Source organism: Grammomys surdaster, unplaced genomic scaffold (genome assembly GCF_004785775.1).
Source record: "Grammomys surdaster isolate TR1022 unplaced genomic scaffold, NIH_TR_1.0 126298, whole genome shotgun sequence".
Lineage (NCBI taxonomy): Eukaryota > Metazoa > Chordata > Mammalia > Rodentia > Muridae > Grammomys > Grammomys surdaster.
The window spans coordinates 5,873,775-5,898,994 of NW_021621098.1; the positions used below are offsets into that span (position 1 = coordinate 5,873,775).

Sequence of the window (25,220 nt, forward strand, 5' to 3'; positions counted from 1 at the left end):
CACAAGTACACGTGTACTTGTATGTCAGTCTCTTATTGGTGATTTGATTCTATGAAATGAAATTGCAGAATGATTGAGTGAATCAAAGTAAAAGAAAACAATACAGCCTTGTACTTTCAAAGTCTGGAGTCAATTAATTTAATGAAAAGCATAACTCCAAGTCTGCAGTCTCAAGAACAACTTAAACGTGTTTTTGTTTTTTGTTTTTAATTCACTTTTTTTTTTTTACATTTTTAAAGCAATAAAGGGCAAAGCCATAAGGACCAACTTTAGCAAAGATATCTGGTTTTTTTGTTTGTTTGTTTTTTGTTTTTTGGGGGGTTTTTTGTTTTGTTTTGTTTTGTTTGTTTGGTTGGTTGGTTGGTTTTTCGAGACAGGGTTTCTCTGTGCAGCCCTGGCTGTCCTGGAACTCACTCTGTAGACTAGGTTGGCCTTGAACTCAGAAATCCGCCTCCCTCTGCCTCCCAAGTGTTGGGATTACAGGCATGCGCCACCACTGCCCAGCTAAGATATCTGATATACCACTTAGGGCAATGTTAATTTGATTCTGAAACACAATGGATTTAGTAATCCTCTCTCTAAAAGAAAAAGGACCTATAAGATGGCTCCGTGGGTAAAAGCACTTGGTATTCAAACCTCATGGCCTGAGTTTAATCCCAGGAACCACATAAAAAGCCAGTGCAATGGCTTAGTCAATAATGGAACCTGTCACCAAGCCTAGTGGCCTGAATTTGATCCCTGGGACCCACACGGTGAAAGGAGAGAACCAACTCCCGTGGCACAAATGTGTGTGTGTGTGTGTGTGTGTACAAGTTAACAACAGATACAAAATTTATCTTTAAAAAGAAAAAAATCAAGCACAAGAGAACAGAGAACAGAAACTGAATGTCTGCAGACTCAAATTCTTCCAGAATGTTCCAAACTTGAGGTAACAACTGCAGGGTAGACCTGGATCCCACCTCTGGAATAAACAGCCTGTTCCTATCAAAGTCTAACTGTTATTTAATGAGCATCATGGGATTCTGGGAAGGTGGACCACGTGAGTACCCACTTCTCCAACCAAGAGAAAATACAAGAACAGGGCTGCAGCTCGAGTGCCAAGGTCTAAGCCAACCCCCTCTGTCCTCACATTCTGAGCAGAACAGAGGAAGAAGCAGAGGAGAGGGGTGGGTGAGAGCACCAGTTACCTTCCATCTCTGTAAGCCCCTCTCTCTCTCCACTTAGAACTACATCAGGGCCAGTGGGGCTGACGGCAAACATGCACAACAGGGACCCGTCCAGTAGTGTTCCACAGCCCTGTCACTCAAGGCCTCGAGTAAGCTTCATCATTTTGATACTTCCAGTGAGCTCCGAAGACTTTGGAAGACCTTAGAACAGTGGTTCTCAACTTTCTTCCTAAAGCTGTGACCCTTTAATACAATTCCTCGATGTTGTGGTGACCCTCAACCATAAAATTATTTTTGTTGCTACTCTTTGAATCAAAATATGAACATCTGTGTTTTCTGATGGTCATGGGCAATCCCTGTGAAATGGTCATTTGACCCCAAAGGAGTCACGACCCACAGCTTGAGAACTACTGTCTTGGAAGCAGGTATCTGAACATACTGTGATAAAAAAATACACAAGACTATAAATTCTTATATATGTATAAATTCTGACGCCAATAGTTTAAAACAGGGGATAAGCAATATTGTTATATCCTCTGCTGCTGAATGAACAGCTGTCAGTCAGAAGAAAATGCCACAGTTAAAGTCGAGTACCCCTGTCCTTGGGTACAGAAGAACGGATCAATCTCAGACCACTGAAGACCTAACACAGTTGTCACTCCTCGGTTTTGGCACCCCAGTTTTGCCTCAGGGGATCTGTCTTTCTGGTTCCATCCACGAGGCTCAGATGTATTTACGCTGTTCCTGCCTCCGCAGATGTGGGAACTCAGGTTTGACCCACCAGAGCCTCAGAGTCCCACACCCATGGGACTGACTCCTTTAGTGTAAATCATTGTGGGTGTGCCTTTTGATTTTCCAGAAGAAATAAGAGTTGCATAAAGAGGGGAGGAGATAGTTTCAGCCACCAAATATTTTGTTTTTGCTGAAAGGATGGAAACTTAATGGGAATACCATGCAGTCCAGTGGATTTATAGAAAAGTAACTGGAAAACTCTTTGTCTACCTCATACTCCAGGAGTCCACACCTAACATGCAGTTGAAGGAGGAGAGTGGGGAACAGCCAGCTACAGAGCACGTCTCCATCACAGACCCATTCTAACACTTGGGAGAGGACCACAGGATGAAACAGCCTCACCTGTCTCACTGTTCACACCAGACATTGCTAGCCCCGTAGTCAGTTATTGCAAATGATGTGGCCCAAGCCCCTTTGATTGACCAACTCCAGTCATTTCCTTACTTTGCCAGCCTGGTATTTAAGTAAGCAAAATGTGCTAGTCAGCTTTTTGTTGCTGAGACAAAATGTTCAAGTCAACTTAGAAGGAGGAAAGAAAGGTTTGTCTAGAGTGACTCCGATCCAGGAGTGCTGACCCTTTTGTTTTGGCCTTGTGGTACAGTTGAACATCTCACATTCTCACACCACACGTACGTCCCTGTATGTTTGGACTCTGTTAGACACCTAAAACTGAAACCTTGCCTCCAACTTGTGTTCTAAGGCTTCACCACTGGGGAGATCATTCTCTGAAACTCGTGTCATGTACAGGGGCAAAGTTACGGAACCAAACCACACAAGCAGTTTGACACAAAATGTACTCAGTCAGAATTCAGATGGGCACACCATGCTCCCATAGGAAAAGTTCATGTTCTCACTTCTGAGTGTCAAGGTAGAGAGAGAAAGTGTTACCTTCTGTGGCTAAGAGAGATGAAGGCTGAGAAACAACAGCAAATGAGAGCAGTCCATGAGCAGGAAAAAGAGGGGTCTGGAGCATGGTGGGCAGACATATAAGGAAACAGGGCCAAGAAGTGGGACGAGGACCACTGAGTCTTTAAGTGACGCAGAGGAGGTGGGAGGAGAAGCAGCATAGAAAATACCATGTTTGAGCAAGCTGTTCCTCAGCACCAGAGGCCCTCACACTCATCGGGACTGTTCGAGTCTGTGAGGGATTGGCTCGACTGCCTTAACTGCTGTGTGAAGGCCTACCCTAAATGTGGGCTCTACCTTTCCATAGCAGCCTACATAGAAGGGCATGAGAAAAGGGAAGCTTCATGGTTTTGCTGGCTTGGTCTTCATTCTCCGCAAAGTTCATCTACCCAGTCAGGGGCTACTGACAGTGGTTCTTCACTGATACTAGAATCTGCTTCTTCCTGCTCCAGTGTGGACGAGTGGCCAGTGGCTCTCCAGAAATCCTCCAGGATTTCAGCGAGGATAGGAACTCCTGAGACATCCAGCCTGGTGGCACCCTGCCAGACCTGTCTCCTTCTCCTGTCCACCTGGCAGGTTCCTAAATTGTGACACCATTGACTCTTCAAAGCCAGGACTTGAACCCAAGATGATAACTACACAGCCCAGGCAATTGACTACCATAGAGGAGGAAGGACAGAGTGAGAAAGAACATTCCCAGTGGACAGTAAATGTCACATCTGTATATAAGGCAGGGGAGCTGGTTAAACCACAGGCTGTGCGGCTCTGACAGAAGGGCTATCTGTGCTTCCTCAGGAGTCCAACCTGGGAACCAGTGGTCAGTGTTTCTGCAGTTTACCCTCTTACCTTGGCATATTGGGAATGAATAGGAACCTGAGCGGCAGGAGTCACACTGGGGACCCTCAACCCCAGGGCGGCACAGGCACCTGCCGTGATCGTCACATATCTCTGGGAGAACACCTTCCAAGTTACAGTCACACCCTGTAAAGAAAGAGACTGTCAGAGAGACCACTGTGCCCAAATAGACTTCATGCTTCTCCCAGGTTACTGCCTATGTAACAGAGACTGTAATATTTATGGCTGGTCAGCTTTCTAGCCCTTAAGACATCACTGTAAAGGGAAATAAAATGAAGATTTGGAAAGGTCATAGGTACTGTCATAAACATCCCAGGGTGGAACTGGCTTTGTAAAATAATTACAACATCCACACCTATGAAAAGGCTTCTTTTTCTTCCAAGCTAAATGCTAGTACAATAGAACTTTCATTTAACAGATTCCTATGTAATAGAATTTTTAATTGAATGTATTTACATATCTCTCTCTCCCTCCCTCCCTCTCTCTCTCTCTCTCTCTCTCTCTCTCTCTCTCTCTCTTTCTCTGTGTGTGTGTGTGTGTGTGTGTGTGTGTGTGTGTGTGCGCTCGCGTGTGTGAGCGAATTTATCAGATGCCTCCACCTTTCATTTGAGACAGAGTCTCTCATTAGTCTAGAACTTCACCAAGTAGGCTGAACTTACAGGCAGGAGGCTCCACAGATCAGGCTGTCCCTGCCTCCCATCTCACTGTGGCTCAGACTGTAGGCATCTAGCCAGTTACTTTTATGTCAACCTGACACAGGCTAGAGTCATTTGGGAAGAGTGCTCCTCAGTTGAGAAAGTGCATGTCAGACTGGCTGTGAGCAGGCCTGTGGTGCATTTTCTTCATTAACGATTGATGTGGGAGGGCCCAGTCTATGTGGGTGGGGCCACCTGAGGCAGGTGGTCCCGGGTTCTATAAGAAAGCAGCCCTAGCAAGCCAGTAAGCAGCACCCCTCTGTGGCCTCTGCATCAGCCTGAGTGAGTGGGAATGAATAGGAACCTGAGCGGCAGGAGTCACACCGGGGACCCTCAACCCCAGGGCAGCTCAGACACCTGCCAAGATCGTCACATATCTCTGGGAGAACACCTTCCAAGTTACTGTACCTGGATGTGTAAAATGAAAGAAACTCTTTCCCCCAGGTGGCTTATGGTCACGGTGTTTACTCACAGTGATAGAGACCCTAGCTAAGACAGGCCTGTGCCATGGTACCTAGTGTTTTGTGTGGGTTATAGGGCACTGAACAGGTCCTTGTGCTTTGAGGAAGGCATTCACTGACAGCCATCTCTTCAGCTCCTTCTTCTATCTTTTTAAGATGAGGAAGCAACATAAATCCAGTCCCAGAGTGTGCCAAACTTGGTTTTCTGGGTTTCTGTGGGATTGTTTTACACAATGTCCCAGAAAGGAAGCATTCAGGCAACGAGGCTGCTGCCAATACCCACATAATACATGCCCACCTCGGGACCTTTGCTCAGACCGTAATATCCTCTGTCTGGAATGTCCTTCTGTGTGTCTTGTCACAACAGCTTTCTATCTTTCAACTGTCTGTGCAATGCCTCCTCCTCAGATCTCTAGGTCTTCCTGCTTGTGTGAGCAGCCCCTCCCCTTTGCTTTCTTAGTCTCTGTTTTAGCTGAGGTTGCTTTCACTTTGCTTTACAACTCTCTCATGGGGAGATGACAGGAGACTGAGGCAGCGCATTGACCTGTGACCTCTGAGCCAAGGTTGCCACAGGCCTTTAACTTTCTGCTCTCACCCTATGGACATCCTGAGAGCACCACAGAGAAACCCTGGCTGCCTCCAGGATGAGGGTCATGTGGGAAAACGCTAGCTGCCCACACAGCCCTCTCCCCACTCCAACAAGCGCAGCAGAGCTACCAGCAGGTTGTGGACTTGAAGGAAAGACCTTTGGTTGTTAAACTACTATGTTTGGTGTGATCTTTCATTACAGAAGAGTGAAAACCCTGTTAGCTTGGACCCTTTACCACCACCATGGGACCCAGGTGCCATGAGGTACTTCTCAGTAAATGACATTTCTCAAAAACAAGCTCCTTGTTTGACTCCATTGCAAATGCATGAGTAACGAAGTTAAGCACGAGCCATGTAAGATAGGTATTCACTTTATAGTCAAAGAAAAGGGCACATGGGGGTGCATAGGTACAATGGGATTCCTGTCTGTCCAGGTCCTCCTGCAGTCCAACTTCTGGGCAGGACTGGCTCAGCCTGGTCTTAGAGCCCTATGACATCATTGCCAACCAGCCTGTGGTCATCAGTAATGATTCAGGAGTGTTCAAGGCTGGTATTATAGAAGACCAGATTGCTAAGATTTCTCACACTATGTTGGCCTGCCTATGCACATCTGAGTTATGGCTGGAGCCCAGCAGGGCCCCCCTTTGTGGACCAACTATGTGAGTATCCAGAAAGGAGTATGAAGAAGAGGCTTCTCATTTGACTCATCACAAGGCCTTGTAATGGCCAAGGTGGGAGAGAGGAAGAAAAGGGGAGCCAGAGCCCTTGATCTCTTTTGGTCTGGATTTATTTTTTAGGCTTAGGGTCTTCTGCATACCCTGACCCCAAAGCAGGTGGTACAGCCCCACTGTGTTCAACATACACACAGAAACACAGAGAGAGTAACATTTAGCTGCGTGATGGCAGTCCTAAGCTGGAGCACAGGCATTGAGGAACATTGAGGAACATTGAGGTGTTGGTGACCCTCTCAGCAGGGCCACCTGGGCCTGTGGCTCCTTGGTGCAGTCTTGAAGCTCCAAGACCAGATACTCATATGCCACATTTGCTCTGACTAGTAGGTCTAGAGTCCCTGGATCCCTGGAGTAGGTTGGAGGAAGGGGAAGCCAGCAGCTCCATGGGGACAGTGAGGCACATTGGTATGTTTCATGCCACCTGGCCTATGTCTGAACTTTTGCACACCCAGTCTTGCTGGGCAAAGGACTGACAAGGAAACATTCTGTCATACCCAGTGAGGGGATGTGGCCAGTGGTCAGAGGTCAGATCCACAGGCAGCCACAGCTCAAGGTTTAACCCACTCCCTTTCAGAGCAGTACACAAGGATTTGCTGCCCCCTCCTCTTTCCCTCAATGCCCTGGACAGGAACGGGTTAATAGTCTTTCTATGCTGAGGGTAAGCCACTCAGTCAGGACTCAGACCTAACAGGCAGACACATCTTCACCTACTTCTCCAGGTCTGAACAGTAATTTAACATTGTTGTCTGAAAAATAATTTTTTTTTTAAGATTTATTTATTGTTATGTATATGAGTACACTGTAGCTGTCTTCAGACACAGTAGAAGAGGTTATCAGTTCCCATTTACAGATGGCTGTGAGCCACCATGTGGTTGCTGGGAATTGAACTCAGGACCTCTGGAAGAGAAGTCAGTGCTTTTAACCACTGAGCCACCTTTCCAGCCCCCCAAAAATAATTATTTTTATAAATCATCATAATACTAATTATGGACAGGAAAAGGAAAGGGCACTCAGAAATGCTAACTTGCTGTATAGGTCACAGGGCCAGGAAGACAATATGTGTGCCCAAGTCTGCCTGATTTAAAAACAAACAAACAGAACATTTATTTTATTATACTAAAGATGCAAACTAAAACCAATTTTGAAAGCAAGTTTCAGGGTCTATTCTACACTAAGGTACATATTCAAATCAATTCCATACAACAAACATTTGCAATCCTATTCGTTATATTAACTTTAAATCTAAACTGGCCGACTCAGAGATTCAGCTGAGTCCTTCTACTCATAAAAGGACTCGTGTATATTGGAAAACTTCTCTGCAAGGGTTAAAACTAGATAATGATCTTAAATTTTCTAGATCCTTCCTCTTCTCCTTTTCCCAAAACCCTTAACCTTTCAGATAAAAAGTGAATGACAACTTTGTAGAATCATTTTTCTAATATAATAATTAGGAATCAAGAGGAAATCAAAACAACATTACAGTACTTTCATGACCTCTGACTGTTCATGCTTAAATCTGACAGTTGTTTAATTTGACAAGAAGAACTTTGGGAGCGGGGGTATAGAACATGGAGTTAACTCTGTAATACAGGCTTCATACCTTCAGACTCTGCCAACTAAGGACTGGAATCATTCAGAAAGCAATTGTGTCTGTAGTGAGTATGTCCAGATTTTATTTTACATTATTCCCTAAAACAGTGGTTCTCAACTTTCCCAATGCTGTGGCCATATAATAAATATAATATAATTTATATTATATAAAATAACCTAGTGTTCTGGTGACCCCAACCTTAAAATTATTTATTTTCATTGGTACTTCAAACTATAATTCTTTTACTGTTATGAATTGTAATATAAATATCTGTGCTTTCCAATGGTCTTAGGTGACCCCTGTGAAAGGTTGCTCAACCCCCATATTGGTCTTGGACCCACAGGTGAAGAACAGTCACCCTAAACAATAAAGTATTAACAACTTAATAGCATTTGTTTTAGATATTTTTAGTAATGTGGTAACATGGAAGGATATGTATAGGTTACATGAATAATGTGTTATTTTACATAAAGCATAAGCATCTGCAGATTTGGGTATCTGAGGAGGTAGATTTTGGAATTCGTTTCCTGCAGACACAGAATGACAAATAATGCCTTTGGTACACTGCTTATTTTGAGCCAAATGCACTAGACAACAGTTCCAGGAAGGACTGTCCTCCTCCATTTACCTAAAGCAGGCCAGATAACTTCCCATGAGAAAAGTACCCCTTCTGAGTCAAGAAAAGAACATTCTCAAGGCCAGAGACTGGAAGTTGACTGAAACCAGTCCGCACAAACAAATCTGCAGAAGTAGCTCCTGTCTTCCTTCATTTCCTGTGTATGTGCTAACCACTGTCTCACAGTTCCCCACCCCAGAACAGGCTCCCTGATCTTGTCAGACCACCACAATCTATTGCTCTTTCTGTAGCATCTCTACAAGTTTGGGGACCTGACACTTTCATTGGATCTTCATTCTTTCTGGAGATGGCTGTGCACACATGGAGATATAATGTCCTGTCAATCTGTATGTGCTGGTTTAGTTCTGAGGTTTAGCCACAGAATCTAGGAGGACAGAACCAAGTTTTTCTTCCTCTGCAGAAGTGGCAAAAGGCACATTCATGATAAGAGAAGCTTGGAGCTGAGACTGGACCAAGCACCATTCTGTCAGCTTCTTACTGGAACCACATAGGAGCCCAAGGACACAGCTCTGCAGGCTGAGAAGGTCACATGAAGGGGAGCATTTCACTGAGAATTACAGTCTTGGGGTTAAACTAGGCACTGGAGACTTTAAGGAGCTTGGAGTTTCCCTGGCATCCAAATTTGGGGAATCCCAATTTATAACTGAAACAGAAAAAAAGAAAAAACTCTTCTTTTATTCACTAGGTCACTGTCCTTACCTCTCAGAAACGTTCCTTGAATCCTCATCTCCTACGAGAGTTTAGAGTTCAGAGCCTCACCCTTCTTTGTCTTATTTTAGGGACCTGGGAAGCCGTTGGTGTTCTGTCTTACTGTTGCATTTATTTATTATTTATGTGTAGAGGTCAGAGGTAGAGTCAGTTCTCTTCTTCTACCATGTGGGATGCAGATGTCAAACTCACATCATCAGGCTTGGCAGCAAGTATCTTCACACACTGAGCCACCTCAAAGCCTCCTCACCCTGTCTCACCCTTCCAAATTCATCCCATGCTGGTGCCACTAACGATCTTGTCAAACTTTCCACTTTTCAAATTACTTCCCAGTGTTAAATCCCTTGGTGGTGACACAGAGCCTCAGGACACAACCCAAAGTCCTTCATACTTGTGACAGAGAAGAGCTTTTCAAATATTCTAGGCCACAGCAAGCCACACAACCGTTCACACAAATTAAAAAAAAAAAAAAAGATGCACCGTTCTCAGGATGTTTTCTACTCAGCTGCTGTGAGAATCTCATCATAAATCTGAAGATCAGCCGTGTTTGCCAGTGGTGATAGCACCTTCCACGAGGCCTGGCTGTGTACTGCAGACTTGCATAGTTGAACCCAACCACTCAGATCTTTCTTTCATCCCCTCAGTGTCCCCCTGCTCCCCGAACTTCCACCCTCTCCACAGTCCAGCCCCGTGGCCTTCCTGCCATCCCCCCAGGCCCCTCTCTATGCCTTTTCTTCATTGCTTCTCTGCTTAGTTAATTGTTCTTTATGCTCTAAGATTCATCTCAAATGTCTTCCTCCCTGTTCTGGGGAAGCTAGACTTCCTACCCACCTACATTCACCTTCCTTGCCGACTTCCCTGTCTCCCTTCCTTCATCCCAGCCACCTCGCTGCAGGGTAGACCTTGCTCTCTTAACTCTGGGTTCTTCCTGCTCACAGATCTTAGCTTCCTGCCCACTTTCCATGTTCTCCTGTGGACTGGAAGCTCCCGGAAGTGGGGGCTGTGGAGTGAGCAGCACTTCATCAAAGCTGAATGAATATGACCGTGCTCCAGAGCCAAGCCTGTAATTCCCCCAGCCACATCATCCCTTCAGTTCTATTTTATCAGCAGAGCCCCGGATGGAGCTACCATTATCCATTGTCTATCTCCACGTCTCAAGCCCTCAGTGACAGCCCCAGCCTGCCTGCCAGGTAAAATGTCCAGTCTGGAAAGGGATACCCCCAGAAAGCATGTGCCAGAGAGCATTGCCCAGTCCTTTTGGGGGTGTTCCCTGTTTAACACATCTGCTAGCCCCAGCCACTGGCCTGACTTAGGACTTTGACAATAGTAAGCAGCTCTTCCTTACAAAGCAAATGGGAAATCGGAAACCTTTTCATAATCTCTTTAGGAATTCTGCCCCAGTAATAAAACTGGTCTGGGCCTGTCTGCACTCCAATGAGCTGCTCTATAGAGTCAGCCCAAATTGCCTTGATTTCCCTGCTAAAGTTGCCATGTGGGCTTTGAATGCTTTTGGCTTTCCTCACTGTACCTTGATCTTGGAGGACTAGAGGCATCTGCATGCAGTCCTTGAGCATACCCTCCAAGGGAGTGATAGACCTCCCTTGACCGCTTCTTTTTTTTTTTTTTTTGACCGCTTCTAAAGGATCCCTTAGACAAGTGTCTGTGACACATCTGCTTCCTAGTGTTAATGTTTAAGTAAGTATAACATGTTCCCCCACCTGGAAAACTCTAATAATATCCAGTTGTGAGATAAAGAGAAGCCAAAGGAAAGTCAAATCAGCATAGAGCGCCCTGACTGGAATCTCCTCTGCAGCGTCTGTAAGTGCAGTCATTCCTTAGTCCCAACAGGGGACCCCTCACCCCTTGTGGATTTAAAGTCACTAGATACTCAAGCTCTTCAGCTCAAATGACGCAGTATATGTAGCCTTTGAATACTGCCTATGCGTGTACTTCCTCCATACACTTTAAATCACAGTAAGGTTACCTATATTACCTAATACAATATACTTCTATAAGGCATTAAAACCAATGACAACAATTCTGTATACAACATAAATGCATTCTTATAACACTGGCGTGACAAGCTGTGTGTACTGTGTGTATACATGTTGTGTGGGGGCAGTACATCTGTGCTACCCTATGTGTGGACATCAAAGGAAAACCTCAAGTGTTAGCCTTTCCCTCCCACCTTCTTTGAGCCAGAGCTCTCACCTCTGCTTATACCAAGCTGGTCCATGAGCTTCACGGGATTCTACTGTCCCCAGCTCCTGTCTCATCGGAGGAACACTGGGACTACAGATGTATGTACTGCTCTACACAGAGTCTGGGACCCAAACATGAATGTTCCTGTTTGCATGGCAAGCACTTTACCATTAAGATGCATTTTCTTAAAATATTATTTTGATCTTCAGTGAGTCTGTAAGTGATAAATCAACTCTTTGTGTCCATGGGTATTTTTCTCAATCTTAGCTGATGATACAGGTCTTTAGTTGAATACTTTTGCTTGGGATAGAATTGCATATTCAGAGATTCTATTGTGATCCTAGGGCTCTGTAGTCTTTTATGTAAGAACTAAATATGCTCCTCTTCTAGAAAAAAAAAAAAACAAATTTTTTAGAACACAGCCAAGCACTTTCATTTGCATATTACTTGTGGATTCCTTAAGAACAGCAGTTGAGGACATGTGACAAATTCCATCAAGCCCCAATCCGCAAAGGTATTTCCTATCTGACCCCTCATGGCAAAGCTTAGTGACCATTAGGAATTTCTCCCAACTGAAGCAGTAAACAGTTCTCAACAAGAAGCGTCCACAAAGTCAGTACAACCTCCAAAATGCAAACCTGGGCTTCCTGCCAGAAAATATACACTGAGCTCATGAGTGATAGGCAGGAATGTGTGTGTGTGTGTGTGTGTGTGTGTGTGTGTGTATGCATGTACATGGGGGTCACATGGATGTGTATGCATATATATGTGTGTATGAGGGGGTATATGCATGTGTGTGTATTATGTATGTGTATTTATGTGTATGTGGGGGGTTAGGGGTGTGTATACATGTATGTGTATGTGTTCGTATATATGTAGGGGTATATACATGTGTGGGGGGAATATATACATGGATGTATATGGGGATGTATAGGTGAATATCCATGTGTATCTGTGTGTGTGTGTGTGTGTGTGTGTGTGTGTGTGTGTATGTGGGGGGGTAGGTGGGTGTGTATGCCTATCTTTAAAGCAAAGGATCGTAAAGCACATGCCTGGTTAAGAACTACTATAAATGAGGATATAAAATCTTCTATAGGCCTTCAGAATTCTGAAAGGAGTCCAGCTTTATCCAGTGCTCTGCATCTGCTGGTAGCTTATAAATTTTTACTTCTAATACTCTCTGCCAATAATTAAGTCCCAAACCTGGTGTTTTTAGAATGGATTAACAGGGCAGGGGAGATGAGTCAGTAAAGTGTGTGCTGCATAGGCATGAGAGCTGGGTTTGAACCCTTGCAGCCATGTAAAATTCCAGGCACAGGAGCCAATGCTTCTACTCGCAATGGCTGGAGATGGAGATGAGAGGCCCTGGGGGCTGGCTGGCCACTCCAGCTGAACTGCTGGCCTCCAGGTTCAGGAAGAGATCTTGTCTCAAAGTAAGATAAAGAGCAACTGAGAAAGACACCATTTGTGAATCTCTAACTTCTGAGTATGCATGCGTGCACACAGGAGAGCACACACACACACATGCATGTACACAGATTCATATAGACATAAACATAAAAAATAATTAGAATGAATTAATAAGCCAGCAACCTGCAGTGGATCACTGTACTGAATTCTCAAACTTGACTATGCTAACACTTATTTTCCACCAGGTCATGTTTCAAGGTTTCCCTGTATTTTGAGGCAGATATTTGAACTTCTCTCCAAGTTCATTTACCCATCTTTCTGAGGTCACCACAAGCCTCCTCTATGAGAAGAAGAAATTGAATAACAAAGAGATTACTGTAACCGGCTATCCATAGAACATAACATTCTTGTTGTATGTTCTTTCTCTAAGCTCCACTGTAGTTAATATAAAAAATGTTTAAGGAAATGCCTGCTGATTCCTGCTATGGGCATCATGCCACAGACCCTCTACACTAAGGGGATTACACACCTAGATAATTGTAACCGCCATCCTCCAGCCCACATGCCCAAAGCATGAAATGATGCCTTCCTCGCTGGCACACAGCTCCCTGGCTTGGTCAGAGGAGTCAGGAGTGGGTAGAACAGAAGGCAGCACTAAGGCAGGAGGCCAGTTATAGCTGATTGAGTGAGCCCCTGGTGCCACCAGGCAGTCCTGTGACATTTCCTAAGTTCACACTCCTGGATGACCTTCCTGCCTTCCTCCTCCATACCAAGCCCTTTTCACCTTCCCCATTCTCTGCTCCAGTACATTTGCTTCTTATTTTGTGCAAATGAGAAACAACCAGAATACAGAATGCTTCCACAAGCGTCTGTGGCTGCCCCTGCCTGGGCCACTCTCTCTCATACAGACTACATGGTTGGTAGCCTTTCCATTTCAATAAAGGGCAGCTTCTCCCTTCCGTGTGTACAGCCCAGCATCCTGGAGTCAACCCAGAGTCTTCTCTTCGTCACATAGTCTGTCCCCAGTGTAGACACCTCCCTTCAAGGCCGGCCTGCTCTCTCTGGGGAAGACATCCAGCATCTGCCCCTCTGCTGTCAGACACCACCATTTTCTCCTGGATGACTGTGGTAGCTTCCCACAGGGTCTCCGCACTGCCCTTCTCCCCTGCAATTCATCTCAAGACAGCACCGTAAGGACCCTTACATGCAAGGTCTCCATGCAGAACTCTATCTCATTCCAAATACTAATTTTTCACAGTAGCTGACAAAGGCTGCCATAAGGCCCTGACACTTCCCTTCCTGGCCACTCTTCCTTTCCCACCACGCTGTCACACCTATGGGCTTTTTGCTTACTGGACATCCTATCCTAAGGACTCTGCTCTTCCTCTTTGCATGACTATTTCAATGTATAAACCTCAGTTTCCCCAACCTTACCCCCGACATACTCTCCCCTAAAGCTCTCCACCTGCAGCCCAGAGCCTGAGTTACTATATGACGGCAGACTTCCTGCCCAGATGCAGAACAGTGGCTTTAATGCTCACACACCTCAGACTGCACACCCTTCCCACTCCTCATCTAGTGTCATGAGCACCAGGCATCTGGCCTCCCTGTACCCATGGGCAGGAAAGATACTATCCAGAAGTGGTGGCACATTTAAGGGGCAGGATTTGGTTAAAAGAATTGAGGTCACTGGGATGTGCCCTCAAAGAAGAAATTGGACCCCACCTCTTTCTTCCTGTTTGTTTCCTGGCTGCCCTGAGTGAACAGGCCTTTCCCACCATGCACTGTGCCTCAACATGCCCAAAGCAACAAGGGCCAACAGAGCACAGAGCATGCACTGTCTTCCTTATAACCTGATTTTATCTAACATCTTGGTCCAGCAGCAGAAAGCAAACTAGCACAATGGAAACATAATTCTGCTTGTTTTGAGTGTGTTTTATGTATGTGCTTGCATGTGTGCTATGTGTGTGTGTGTGTGTGTGTGTGTGTGTGGTATGTGTGTGCTTACATGTGTGCTTGTGTGTGTTTATGTGTGTGTGTATTATTGAATTCTGAGTCCCCACCTCTATCCCAACAAAACCCACAGGAATAGAAGCTCTAAGAATTCTGAGAATTTTTCTTTGTATACTAATAAGCTTTTAGAAACCAGATTACTGATAATAACAGGCAGACTTGTGGAACAAATGATTATTCTGTAGGTGCTGTGCCAAATCCTGTTCCTACTCACTTCTCCACCCCAAGGATGCTTCCCAAACACACTGGCCGCTCTGCATCCAGGGTACCTGTTTCTGGCTGTAGTGTTCCCCACCTTCTGCAGGCCACACTGTGGAAGCAGCTTCCCCAATTACAGATAACTAAGGTCACTGCCTCCCTGGTGTCATCTAAGCGAGTCTTGCTTCATCTCCTGATATCGTCCAGGGGTGTACAGCCCAGGTACCATAATAGGCCTGGCTAATGCACCCGCGCTGTAGCTCCCTCTAAGCCCTCTCTCTTGTGCCCTGCTCCTTCCTGGGATTACTTCCCAGATAAAGAACTTGCACTCAGTTCCTGTGGGTGAGGCAGGGGGCCCAGCACAACAGAGAGGCTACTTTGAAAGGTTTTTGAGCAAACTAGTAATCTATAATCCAAACTCTAACCAGTGTCCTTGAATTGGGCAGTGCCCTTTCAAAAGATAGACTACAATGGAGAATGACCAGGAGACATCTCCAAAAGCCCCACAGAACTCCAGAACTTCAACTGGACTTGGCAGTGTGTTCAGAAACCAGAAAGGGAGCAGAACATAATATTTTCATTGACATTAAACCAAAATGACGCTACTTGCCTTTTATATTGCCAGCTACTGGATCTTCTGGGCTCAGAGTGTAATCAGGAGAGGCTGGAATTCCTACAAGGCAATTTATTTTAAAACACAAAGAAAGATTAAGGAGACAGTAGCATGGACTACTGAATCACACTGAGCACAAACAAGGGCCTCCCTAGTGAACTCCGACATGTAGAGACTGATTCAGGGAACGGTCCTCGAGCTCTCTATGGCCAACAGAAGCCAGGCTGCTTTGTAGATTAGCAAACAGAGATGGTTGAAGTTTTTTGCTTACAATCGCTAAGTCACTCATAACAGTTATGTCCAAAGAGTAGCTGTGCCTAAACACAAATAGAATTTAGATTTTTTTAACTTAAGTTTTACTGCTTGTTTTTTTTTTTTTAATTAAAATTGAGAGGTTTTTTTTTTTAATCTTTTCTTCTAAGTTTTTCTCCTGGAGTTTTGCTTATTCCATTAAAAAAGTTGAAGTGTCTTCTTATTGTTTTTTCCACTAAAATAGCACAGGCAATTTCTGGTTCTGCTCCAATCCCACAGTCACAGTCTAAATGGATAAGATCCTAAAACAGTGTCATTGGCCTAAGACATTGTTTCCTGTAAATGTGTTTGATTATCCAAAGCAGAACCATCTCCACAGTGGAGGGGCTGCTGTTTAAATCACTGCCCTAAGACATCAGGTATAAACTACAACATGGAGCCTGGAACAGGCCCCACTTCTTCCAAGACAGAGTGTATCACACTTCTGAAATAGACTACATATACATACCTATCACATATACATACACGTACCTCATGATATGTTAAAATGTTCACTCAGATCATTACAGTGAGGGTGGGGGTGAAGGGGAGCAAAGGCCCTGACAGCTTGCCTTCTGGTGTATCAGAAAAGAAAGTACTCCTTGTCCCCAACCCCTTGAAGGACGACATGCGGGGTCTATTAAGCCCCACTCAAGGATTACTATGAAGATGAATTTCCTAGCACTGGAAACCTTTGATCTATTAAAATGGCAATGTCTATGGTATAACACCAAGCTAAACACAATTCTAAAATATGTCTTCCAGCTTACAGAAATGCTTTCATATATAACCTACCCAGTCATGTCTCTAGCCCCCTCATCCCCTCCATGCCCCCCATTGTCCACATACAAAGGCTGCCTATGGGGCAGAAAGGAGGGCTTTCTTCCACACTGGATACTTACTCAAGCACGATGGGAAATTGTAGTACCCATCTGCACACATCTGACAATAGTCTCCGGAGAAATTTGGCTTACAGCGACAGCGGCCTGAACCCGGCTCACAGTCATCTGCACGTTCAGGGTCACAGCTGCAAGCTAAGAGGAAAAAAACCACCCAAGAACCAGTCCTCCACTGTACTTCATAGTAGATTTGCCCCTACACTTCTTAGCAACGCCCATTGGCTCAGGCTATCTCTCATGCAGTGTAACATTGGCTGAGGCTATCTCTCATGCATAGCACTCAATTATAGTTAAACACTATGAATATCATTAAATCTCTGTGGACTTATTAATATACTGTTTTGATTCTAACTATGACAAAGTTGGAATTATTGGAGATCACAGAAACATGTCAAACCAGTAGAAAACCGAAGAAGCAACATTTATTGCAGATTAATAGTGACCGACCCAATGAATTAAGTGCTTGCCTAGATATGTTTGATAGTGTTTCACCTACATTTATGAAATAATATTTATTATCATCATCATTTGCATATAAGAGTTCCAGGGCTCAGAGAACATGTGAAGTTGCCTGAGTTGAGACAATTGGGAAGAAGCAGACCCAACAGCAGGAAGGCAAGGGAACAAAGGCTGTCAGCTGGTCACGAGCCTATGACACCCTCAGGTGGTAAACACAACCTGTCAAGCTCACGAAATCGATGTGGGACTTACGGATGCATCCATGCTGTGCGTCCACCGGAACTCCATAGGGCCGGAAGTAACCCTTTGCACATTTTTCACAATTCACGCCCGCAGTATTGTGCTATTGAAAAAAAAAAACTTAGAAAGAAGAGTCCCAGAGAAGTCCAAAGCTCTTTATTCTGTGATAATCCACCATAGCTTTAGGCCAGTCCCTATAGCTTTGCTCAGAGGAACCAATTACTGGATAACCACCACTCCCAGTATAGCTCAAGAATGAGATGGTACATGCGAATTTATATTTTTTCCAATTCTGGAAGGAAGGCATATAGAGATCTCTGTCTCTAGTAATTCTGGTTTTACCTGTATTTTTTGTCATGAAACCAACCCCAGGATATTTCTACCATGTGAGTGGACAGTGTGGGCACGAGGTGCAGGTGCAGGTACATTCCCAGAATTCAGTTCAGAGTCAGGTGGCTTTTTTGAGTCCATGGTTAATTATCCCTTATAATTGCCACAAAATCAGTTACCTAGCACACATCATCAGTTTCCAAGAAACACAAGCCATGGGTCAAGCTCAGTTATGTTTCCCTCTAACATGGGAAAGTCCACGGGAGTGCTACAAACGAAAGGGCAAGCTTAAGCATGTCAACAAGAATGAATCCGATGTGGTCACCACGGAACCTGCACAGAAACACAGGGAGAACAAAGGCCTAGTCTGTGTCTTCTCCCTGCACGGTTTTATTAACCTCAGACCTCGGTGTTTACGACTCCTATCCTGTGGGCTGTATCCACTTTAGCACTGAGGTCAAAACCATGCTGGCCACAGCTTAACATTCATGTCAAGAACCTTGTGAGCAAATAAGAAGCAGCTGGAGCCCACCCTGTCTTCCATCAGAATGCTGATTACCTTCCAGTCCACTGCTTGCTACCATGACTTATGCAAGGACCTCCAGCTAACCTTGGCTTGCAGTCCAATAGAGTAGGTCATGAGAAGTGTTCTCTGAGGTGGGTAGTCTTGGCGTTCTATCCCAGTTCATGCTTAGCAGTGAAACACCAAGAGAAAGCAATACACTATGGATAGAATAATGATGGTTTTGTAGGATCTCCACAGTCTTAGGGCAGCTCAAACTATTGCATTTGTGGACAACAGGGTCCTGGTTGGACCAACTGCAGGCAGGTCAAACACAAGAGTCAAGGTGGCTTCTCAGGTTTACAGTGGAGGTCTGTAGGAAGCAGCACTGCTGGGAGGATTGGGGGTTGAAGCTGTGCTTGCACAAGGCTTACCACCAGAGGAGACCCTCAGACTCCAGGTGAGTGAGTGCAATGGCATCCTCTACAGCAGAAAGCCCATCTCCTGCAGCCAATGCTTTGGCTCAACCCAGAGAAAAGGGGTGTGTGCACTGCATGGTACACACACAAGGCTTAGAGGACAGCCTTCCGGAGTGGGGTCTTCCCTTCTACTGTGGATTCCAGGGATTGAACTCAGGTCCTCAAGCTTGAATCACAAGTGCCTTTATTCGTTACACCATCTTGCCAGGCAGCACCTGCCCTTCTCGCGTGGGTTTTACAGCTCACAGCCAGGTCCTCTTGCCCACACACCAAACACTACAACTGTGCCATCTCCTCAGGCCCAGGGAGGCAGTCCATAGAGTGCCCACCTAGAAGCCAGGCTCTGATCTGATTGTCTGAGGTCTGTACTCCTCCACAGAGAGAGCTCTTCTAGTGTGTTTTGACCTTTAGGCAAACACTGTCTCTTGCACTCAATTCCCTGATGTACCCTATTATCCTCCATGTCCGTGAGCCTCAAGCACATGGAGAAGGTCCATTGTTGTAAGCAAATGAGTTTTCCTTACAAGAGCACATGACTTAGACTTTGGTGCCTTTCTGGAATGATCTGCCCCTCTCCTAGCTCACTTCCCCTCCAGCTACCCTGGAATCTTGTTTCGTACCACAGCCTTTGTCTGTCTGTTATTCCAATGCCCTCGATGGATGCCCAGCTCATTCCCTTACCTCCTTAAGGCCTCTACTCAAATGCATATCTCAGGAAACTGACCACTTTACTTTAACTATCTCACAACCTAACCCAATAATTAAAATAGGAAACCCAAGAAATAAAACACCAATGGCGACCATATCTGCCTCTGGTAACTCCTTCTTCTTCAGGATAAGAATCTGAATTCAGGCTTAAATACAATGGTCAGTGTGATAGAGTTAAGGGGTTATGGCTTTGAGAAGTGATTGGTATAAAGGTTCATCTTTTATGAGTGGATTAAAGCCGATAGAAGGGAGACTTTGCAGAATCTGGTCACTTTAGCCTTCTGCCTTCCATGTAAAGACAGAGCCTCACCAGACAACTCAACTTGCTAGCATCTAGGTCTTAGACTTCATGATCTCAGAACTATGCAAAAGTAAGTTTCTTCCTTCTGAGCTACTCAGTTTTGGGTATTTTGTTACAGTGGTACAAACTGACTGATATTATGTGATGGTCTCTAGGGACAGCCTCCTGGGTGCTCTGAGATGATGGCAGATAATTCATCACATTCCACTTGTGAGTATTCAAAAGAATATTCCACTTGTGAGTATTCAACAGAAATGGGGGAAGTAGCCCAATCACTGCATTTTGAGAAGACAGGATTTGCTGTAAGATGTGTGTTCTTTAGCAACAAACCCAAAAATGACTACTAACTGACTGGCCTTGTAGTCCCTCTTTTCTTCCTTTATTGGTGAAGACTCCAACATTCTTGTGTACATGGCATAAGAGACACAGCTAATTTTTCCTCAAGAGAAGAACCAACTGTCCCAGCACAAGTTTTAAAATGTCTGTCTTTTCTCTCATAAGTGGCATGACATATAAAATCAAATTGTAACATTCCCATGAGCTGGCTTAGGTTGTGTTAGTTTCTGTCAGACTAATCGCTGTGCCAGTTCATACCCAACTACAGATTTACAGCAGTTTGTGTACCTCAGAAGATGGGTCTCCCACATGTAGTCATTCCTAATTATCTAGCTCACCAATAAGCTTAGAATTCGACTCCATCTGCATAAAAGTTCTAAAATTGCACTGAAGTCACAGGCTGGTTTCCGGAAATTAAAATGTGTATCATATCAACTCTGAAGACAGGTCGTTGTATAAATTTCAATAAAGTGTTAGGATTTGACTGCAGCCCCACAATTGATGCCTTCCACTGCCTCTTGGGGTTGGCGGCATGTCACTCCCACACTGCGGGGCACGGGCCCTGCCCGGTATGTGTGTTTTCTTTTTTCTTTCATTCACATGTCCTTTGGAATTGCTGGTCTTTTCAAACAACAGTCCTTCCTCATTTCATAGTGGATTCTGGAACGAAGGTGCATTTTGCTTTTTAAATACCTTTTCAATGTGTTGTAGGATTTGGGGTGGAACAGAACCATGTGTTCTGATTCTGGATCCAAGTTCTTTGTTTTAAAAGGTGTACATGTGCAAGAGAGACAGTTCCAGAATAGACCAACACCATCTACCTTGCCATGTATGTGAAGCCTTTCCTTCCTTTTTTCCACTCAGTATTGTTATGGAAATTTCTAGTTTCCCAGTGAACAGCCATACAAGCCCCACCTATAGATTATTGCCTCAGGCACCAATCACCTTCCACTGAATACTGACACATATATTTAATTAACTGGAATTTAACATATGCTTATGATTTTTGTTCTTTAGTTACACAGTATATTTGATATGTACAAAGCTCTTAATAATACATTCACCAAGTTCAGACAAACACACACAAATATGAAACTCAATTTCTAGGGGGATACTCAGGGGGCCCCACCCTCTTAGAGGAGAAGGGGAGGGGTATGGGGGAGGGAGTCTATGAGGGGGGAGACCCTGGAGGGTGGACAGCAACTGAGAAATAAATGGAAACTCAGGTTCTTATCTCAGTATAGAACAACACATGACCGCAGATTACTCCCATGTCCCTTCAGTCGGCCCTCCCACCACCACCTCCTAAGAGCCAATCACACTGCTTATTTTTCTTTATTAACTCATTCCAGAATTCCATGGCAATGGCTGCCATGCATCACCAGCCTTTTGTAGACTCTGATTTCTATTGTCAGATTCTCAGTGCTGTAACAGCCTCAACCCAAGACCCTCTTTGCTCCTTAGTATTCTGTTACTCAAACAAGCGAGGTCTTATCCCTTGATCCTACTACTGAAGACCAAAGCTACTTCCACTTTGGGCTTTTTCCACATTGTGTGCTCTAAATGATTTGAAAACAAGCATTTCTATTTCTTCTAGATAAATTGTAAGTAGGGCTTACCACAGTGTGGGAAGGGGCCCGTTTCATTGTATTTTACAAACTGTTGGGTCTTTGCGGTAACCATGGTATACCATGTTGTATACCATGGGCAGTGGATGGTACACATAGTTGTTCCACGTCCCAAGCTTTTTAATAACTGCCCTCTGGGTGAGAGGTGGAGCTACACCTCTGTGGTTTTGATTGTCATTTCCCTCCTAACCGAAGCAGCACAGCCTTGGCCAGCAGCTTACTGGTCCTTCACATACTTACACTTGTAAGAGGCTGTTTCAGTATTGCTCGCAGTTGGGATTACTTGTCTTTATTCATTGTGCTTACTGAGCATCTGATAGACTTGCCGTTTGTGAATATTCTCTTCCTGTCTGAAGCTTGCCCACTTGTTTTCTTCGCTGTCTTTGGTGAGCAGAAGTTTTCATTTCAGTGTGTTCTGAGCTCATCTTTCATGATTGCAGCCTTCCATGAGCTGAGGATCATTTCCACGCCTTCTGAATCTCCTGGGGATTCTGTAGTTTTTATGTCAGCCATTTATAGCATTAGCTTTACTTCAGCTCCACGTTTAACAGCAAATCAATTCTATATATCTGAGTCGGGACTAAGGCTTAAGTTCCCCACACAGTCTAGTTGTCTTAGGATCACCTGTGAGAGGTCTTACACAAGCAGAGTAAGAAGACCTTACAGTTGGGCTGCTTTCGTACTCTCAAGCTCTCCCCTCACGTAAGTGTGGGACTGGTCTGCCCACACGAATCCATCTGAATGGGCTGTAAGGCCCAGGCTGACGTCGGCTCTCAGGGGTGACTCACCTGGCAGCTGATGCAGACCCCTCCTCCTGTGTAGATGCCTTTGCTGTTCAAGCTCGCCTGCTGCTCCTCCACATCCGGGTCGTAGTAACAATCCATGGCATGCCCATGGCAGTTGCAGGCTGGAACAAAGCACTCTTGGTCAAACTGCCATGTAATATTTAGTGAACTCCTAGACAGGATCTCTGTTCGTGGCCTACAATAAAGTCTACTCTGAAACACTGGGAACACTCTGTGGAAAATTACAGAGATTTTTTTTTACACAAAGACTATTATATAATATCATGTACCTTATAGCTCCTTCTGTTTGATAGTTGATAAAAAGTTTCTATTAAAAGATATGTAATTATAACAATGAAACTCCAATGCCAATCAGCCATGTATACAGACTACTGCCACTGCTGGTGTTACCACGAACTGTTGTCCAGCTCTTTATGATCATGAAATATATTTATGTGAATTGTTGTATTTAATCTACTCTCTAAGGTAAGTGCCACTGCCCTCATACCACAGATAGGAAAACTGAGGTGGAGATAGGTTACAAGACAATTCATAGCTACAAGCTCATAAACAAGAGAGCCAGAAGTCAGGCTTGTCTTTGATTTGAAATTCTACACTCTCAGCCAATGGTCTAAACTTTTAATTTCAGGACTATATATAATGGTGAAAAAATAGGAATTACTAATTCCTAAATTGTTACTTATCTGTAATTAGATAAATAATTTGGCTGACTATACATCCTATGAAGATGGGCTTGTATGTGCTTTGTTTGTGATGGACTTGGTCCTAGGCACACAGTGGCCCTCAACCAACCCTCACTGTATTGACTTGAATTCCTCCCAATGATACTAAATGCCACCAAGAGTGAAAGTAAGGAATTCACAGTGATTGGGGAAGAACGTTAAAAAATATCTAAAAACCATCAATCAAAAAGATCAGGACATAAAGTTAACCATGACTAGTCGAAGCATACCTAGCACAGCCTCTAAGCTATGTGATTAAAATGTTCATAATAGCTCAGTGATATGGTCTGAACATGTATGCTTCTCAGAAGTTGACATGACAGAACTCAGTTATGTCCATGAAGATGTAAGAGGGCCTTCCTTCCTAAGTTGCTTTAGTTGGTGTCTGTATCGCAGTGACACTAGACATACCTATCGCCCATGCCCTGGTGCTTGCTCATCAAATCCACCACTTCCTAACATTCTACCGCACTGGTTAAAACGTTCTGCCTCTGCTGTTAAAAGCAGCTCTTGTTTTTCCTCATTCTGTCTGGTCTCTCTCCCCTTCCACATGATTTAATCCATGACAGTGTCCTACTATGAGTCATCGTCCTACTATGTGTCAAGTTTAACCATCACTCTCCTCTTTTCTCATCTCAAGACAGCTGCAGTCCATCTGCTACCACACCCTAAGAAATGGCAAAGATGGCAGCATACAGTAAGATTCCTGGGTCTATGGCTCAGAGGTAGAGCATTTGCCTTTCTTACAGGAAGACCACCATGTTAAAACACTCAGCCTGCCTATCCAAATATGAAAGTAACTTGCATGTTCTTAATTATTCTTTTCCTTCTTATAATTGAATTCAGGATACTTTCCCCTTAAGTCTGATACTTTCCTTGTGCCAGTTCCCCCTCATCAGTGATTACACTTTCCATAGCTAAGCTGCCTGCAGTCTACAGATATGAAATAGAAAGTCACAGAATTAAAGTTTGCATTTTAAACTGTGTGTCTTGTTAGCAGCACAGCAAAGGTACCGCCTGTCTTTCGAATCGCTTTGTGCCCAGCCTGAGGGTCACCTGGATTCGTGCTGGTGATGATCTCAGCTTGCAGAGTCAGTGTGAATGCTTCTTAGATTCTTGTTAACTCCTGGTTTACCTAATAAAGGCTCTCAAGTACAAACATGGCGATGATGGCCAGTTATTACAACCTGCTGTCATCATGGTACTATTTATTTTTAGTTGCTGTTCATCTTTTACTGAGCCCAATCTATAAATTCAACATTCTCAAAACCATTGTATGTAGGAAAGCATATAGCACACCCCAGGGTCTCCACTGTCCCTGATCTCAGCATCCACTGAAACATATAGTAGGGTAAAGGGGGGGATACCTTATAACAAACAGAACTGAGTCTCTAAAGCTGATACGATCCTGTTCTCTTTGTGACCCCAGGGCACAGAAGGGAGAGAGCTTCTCTCCTCTGAACATGGAACTCATTGGCTTCACACCAGCACCCACCTTCACACTCATTGTGCTGCTCCAGAGCAGCGGGCCGCCAGCGCCTCTGATTGTAGCCTGCACAGCAGCGATTACAGGTGTCCCCACAGGTATGATGCTGGCATTTGCATCGGAACCTGAGCAGAAGGGCAAAGCATATTTTGGGAACTGAAAAGTGGAGGTGGTGGTGGTGGCAGCAGCGGTGTCGATGGCAGTGGTGTGGTGGTGGTAGTAGTGTTTGGTAGTGGTATTTGGTGGTTGATGGTGGCATAGCATCAAACTCAGAGCAATCCTCCTGCCTTAGCATCCTGAGTTTGAAAAGTAGTTTGGCTTAGATGTTTTGTTTTGCTGGCGATTGGCTCTCATTGATCCCAGACTTACCTTGATGTGACTATGTAGCAGTGGAAGACCTTGAACTTGTATCCTTCTGCTTCCACCTCCCAAGCTCTGGGATTTCAGGTGTGTGCTACATGCCTGTT

At 44.6% G+C, this 25,220-nt stretch overlaps 1 protein-coding gene across 1 annotated transcript in view; it reads right to left on the bottom strand.

The window, feature by feature from the left end:
- Positions 1–25,220, bottom strand: part of Lama3 (laminin subunit alpha 3) — a 233,209-nt gene that overhangs the window by 153,699 nt on the left and 54,290 nt on the right. Inside the window, exons 7-12 of the mRNA XM_028759473.1 lie at positions 24,763–24,878; positions 22,528–22,646; positions 17,468–17,558; positions 16,760–16,891; positions 15,564–15,626; positions 3,711–3,845 (exon numbers count right to left, since the gene is read on the bottom strand). Coding sequence (XP_028615306.1) covers positions 3,711–3,845; positions 15,564–15,626; positions 16,760–16,891; positions 17,468–17,558; positions 22,528–22,646; positions 24,763–24,878 — 656 coding nt within the window. The remainder of the gene's footprint in view (positions 1–3,710; positions 3,846–15,563; positions 15,627–16,759; positions 16,892–17,467; positions 17,559–22,527; positions 22,647–24,762; positions 24,879–25,220) is intronic.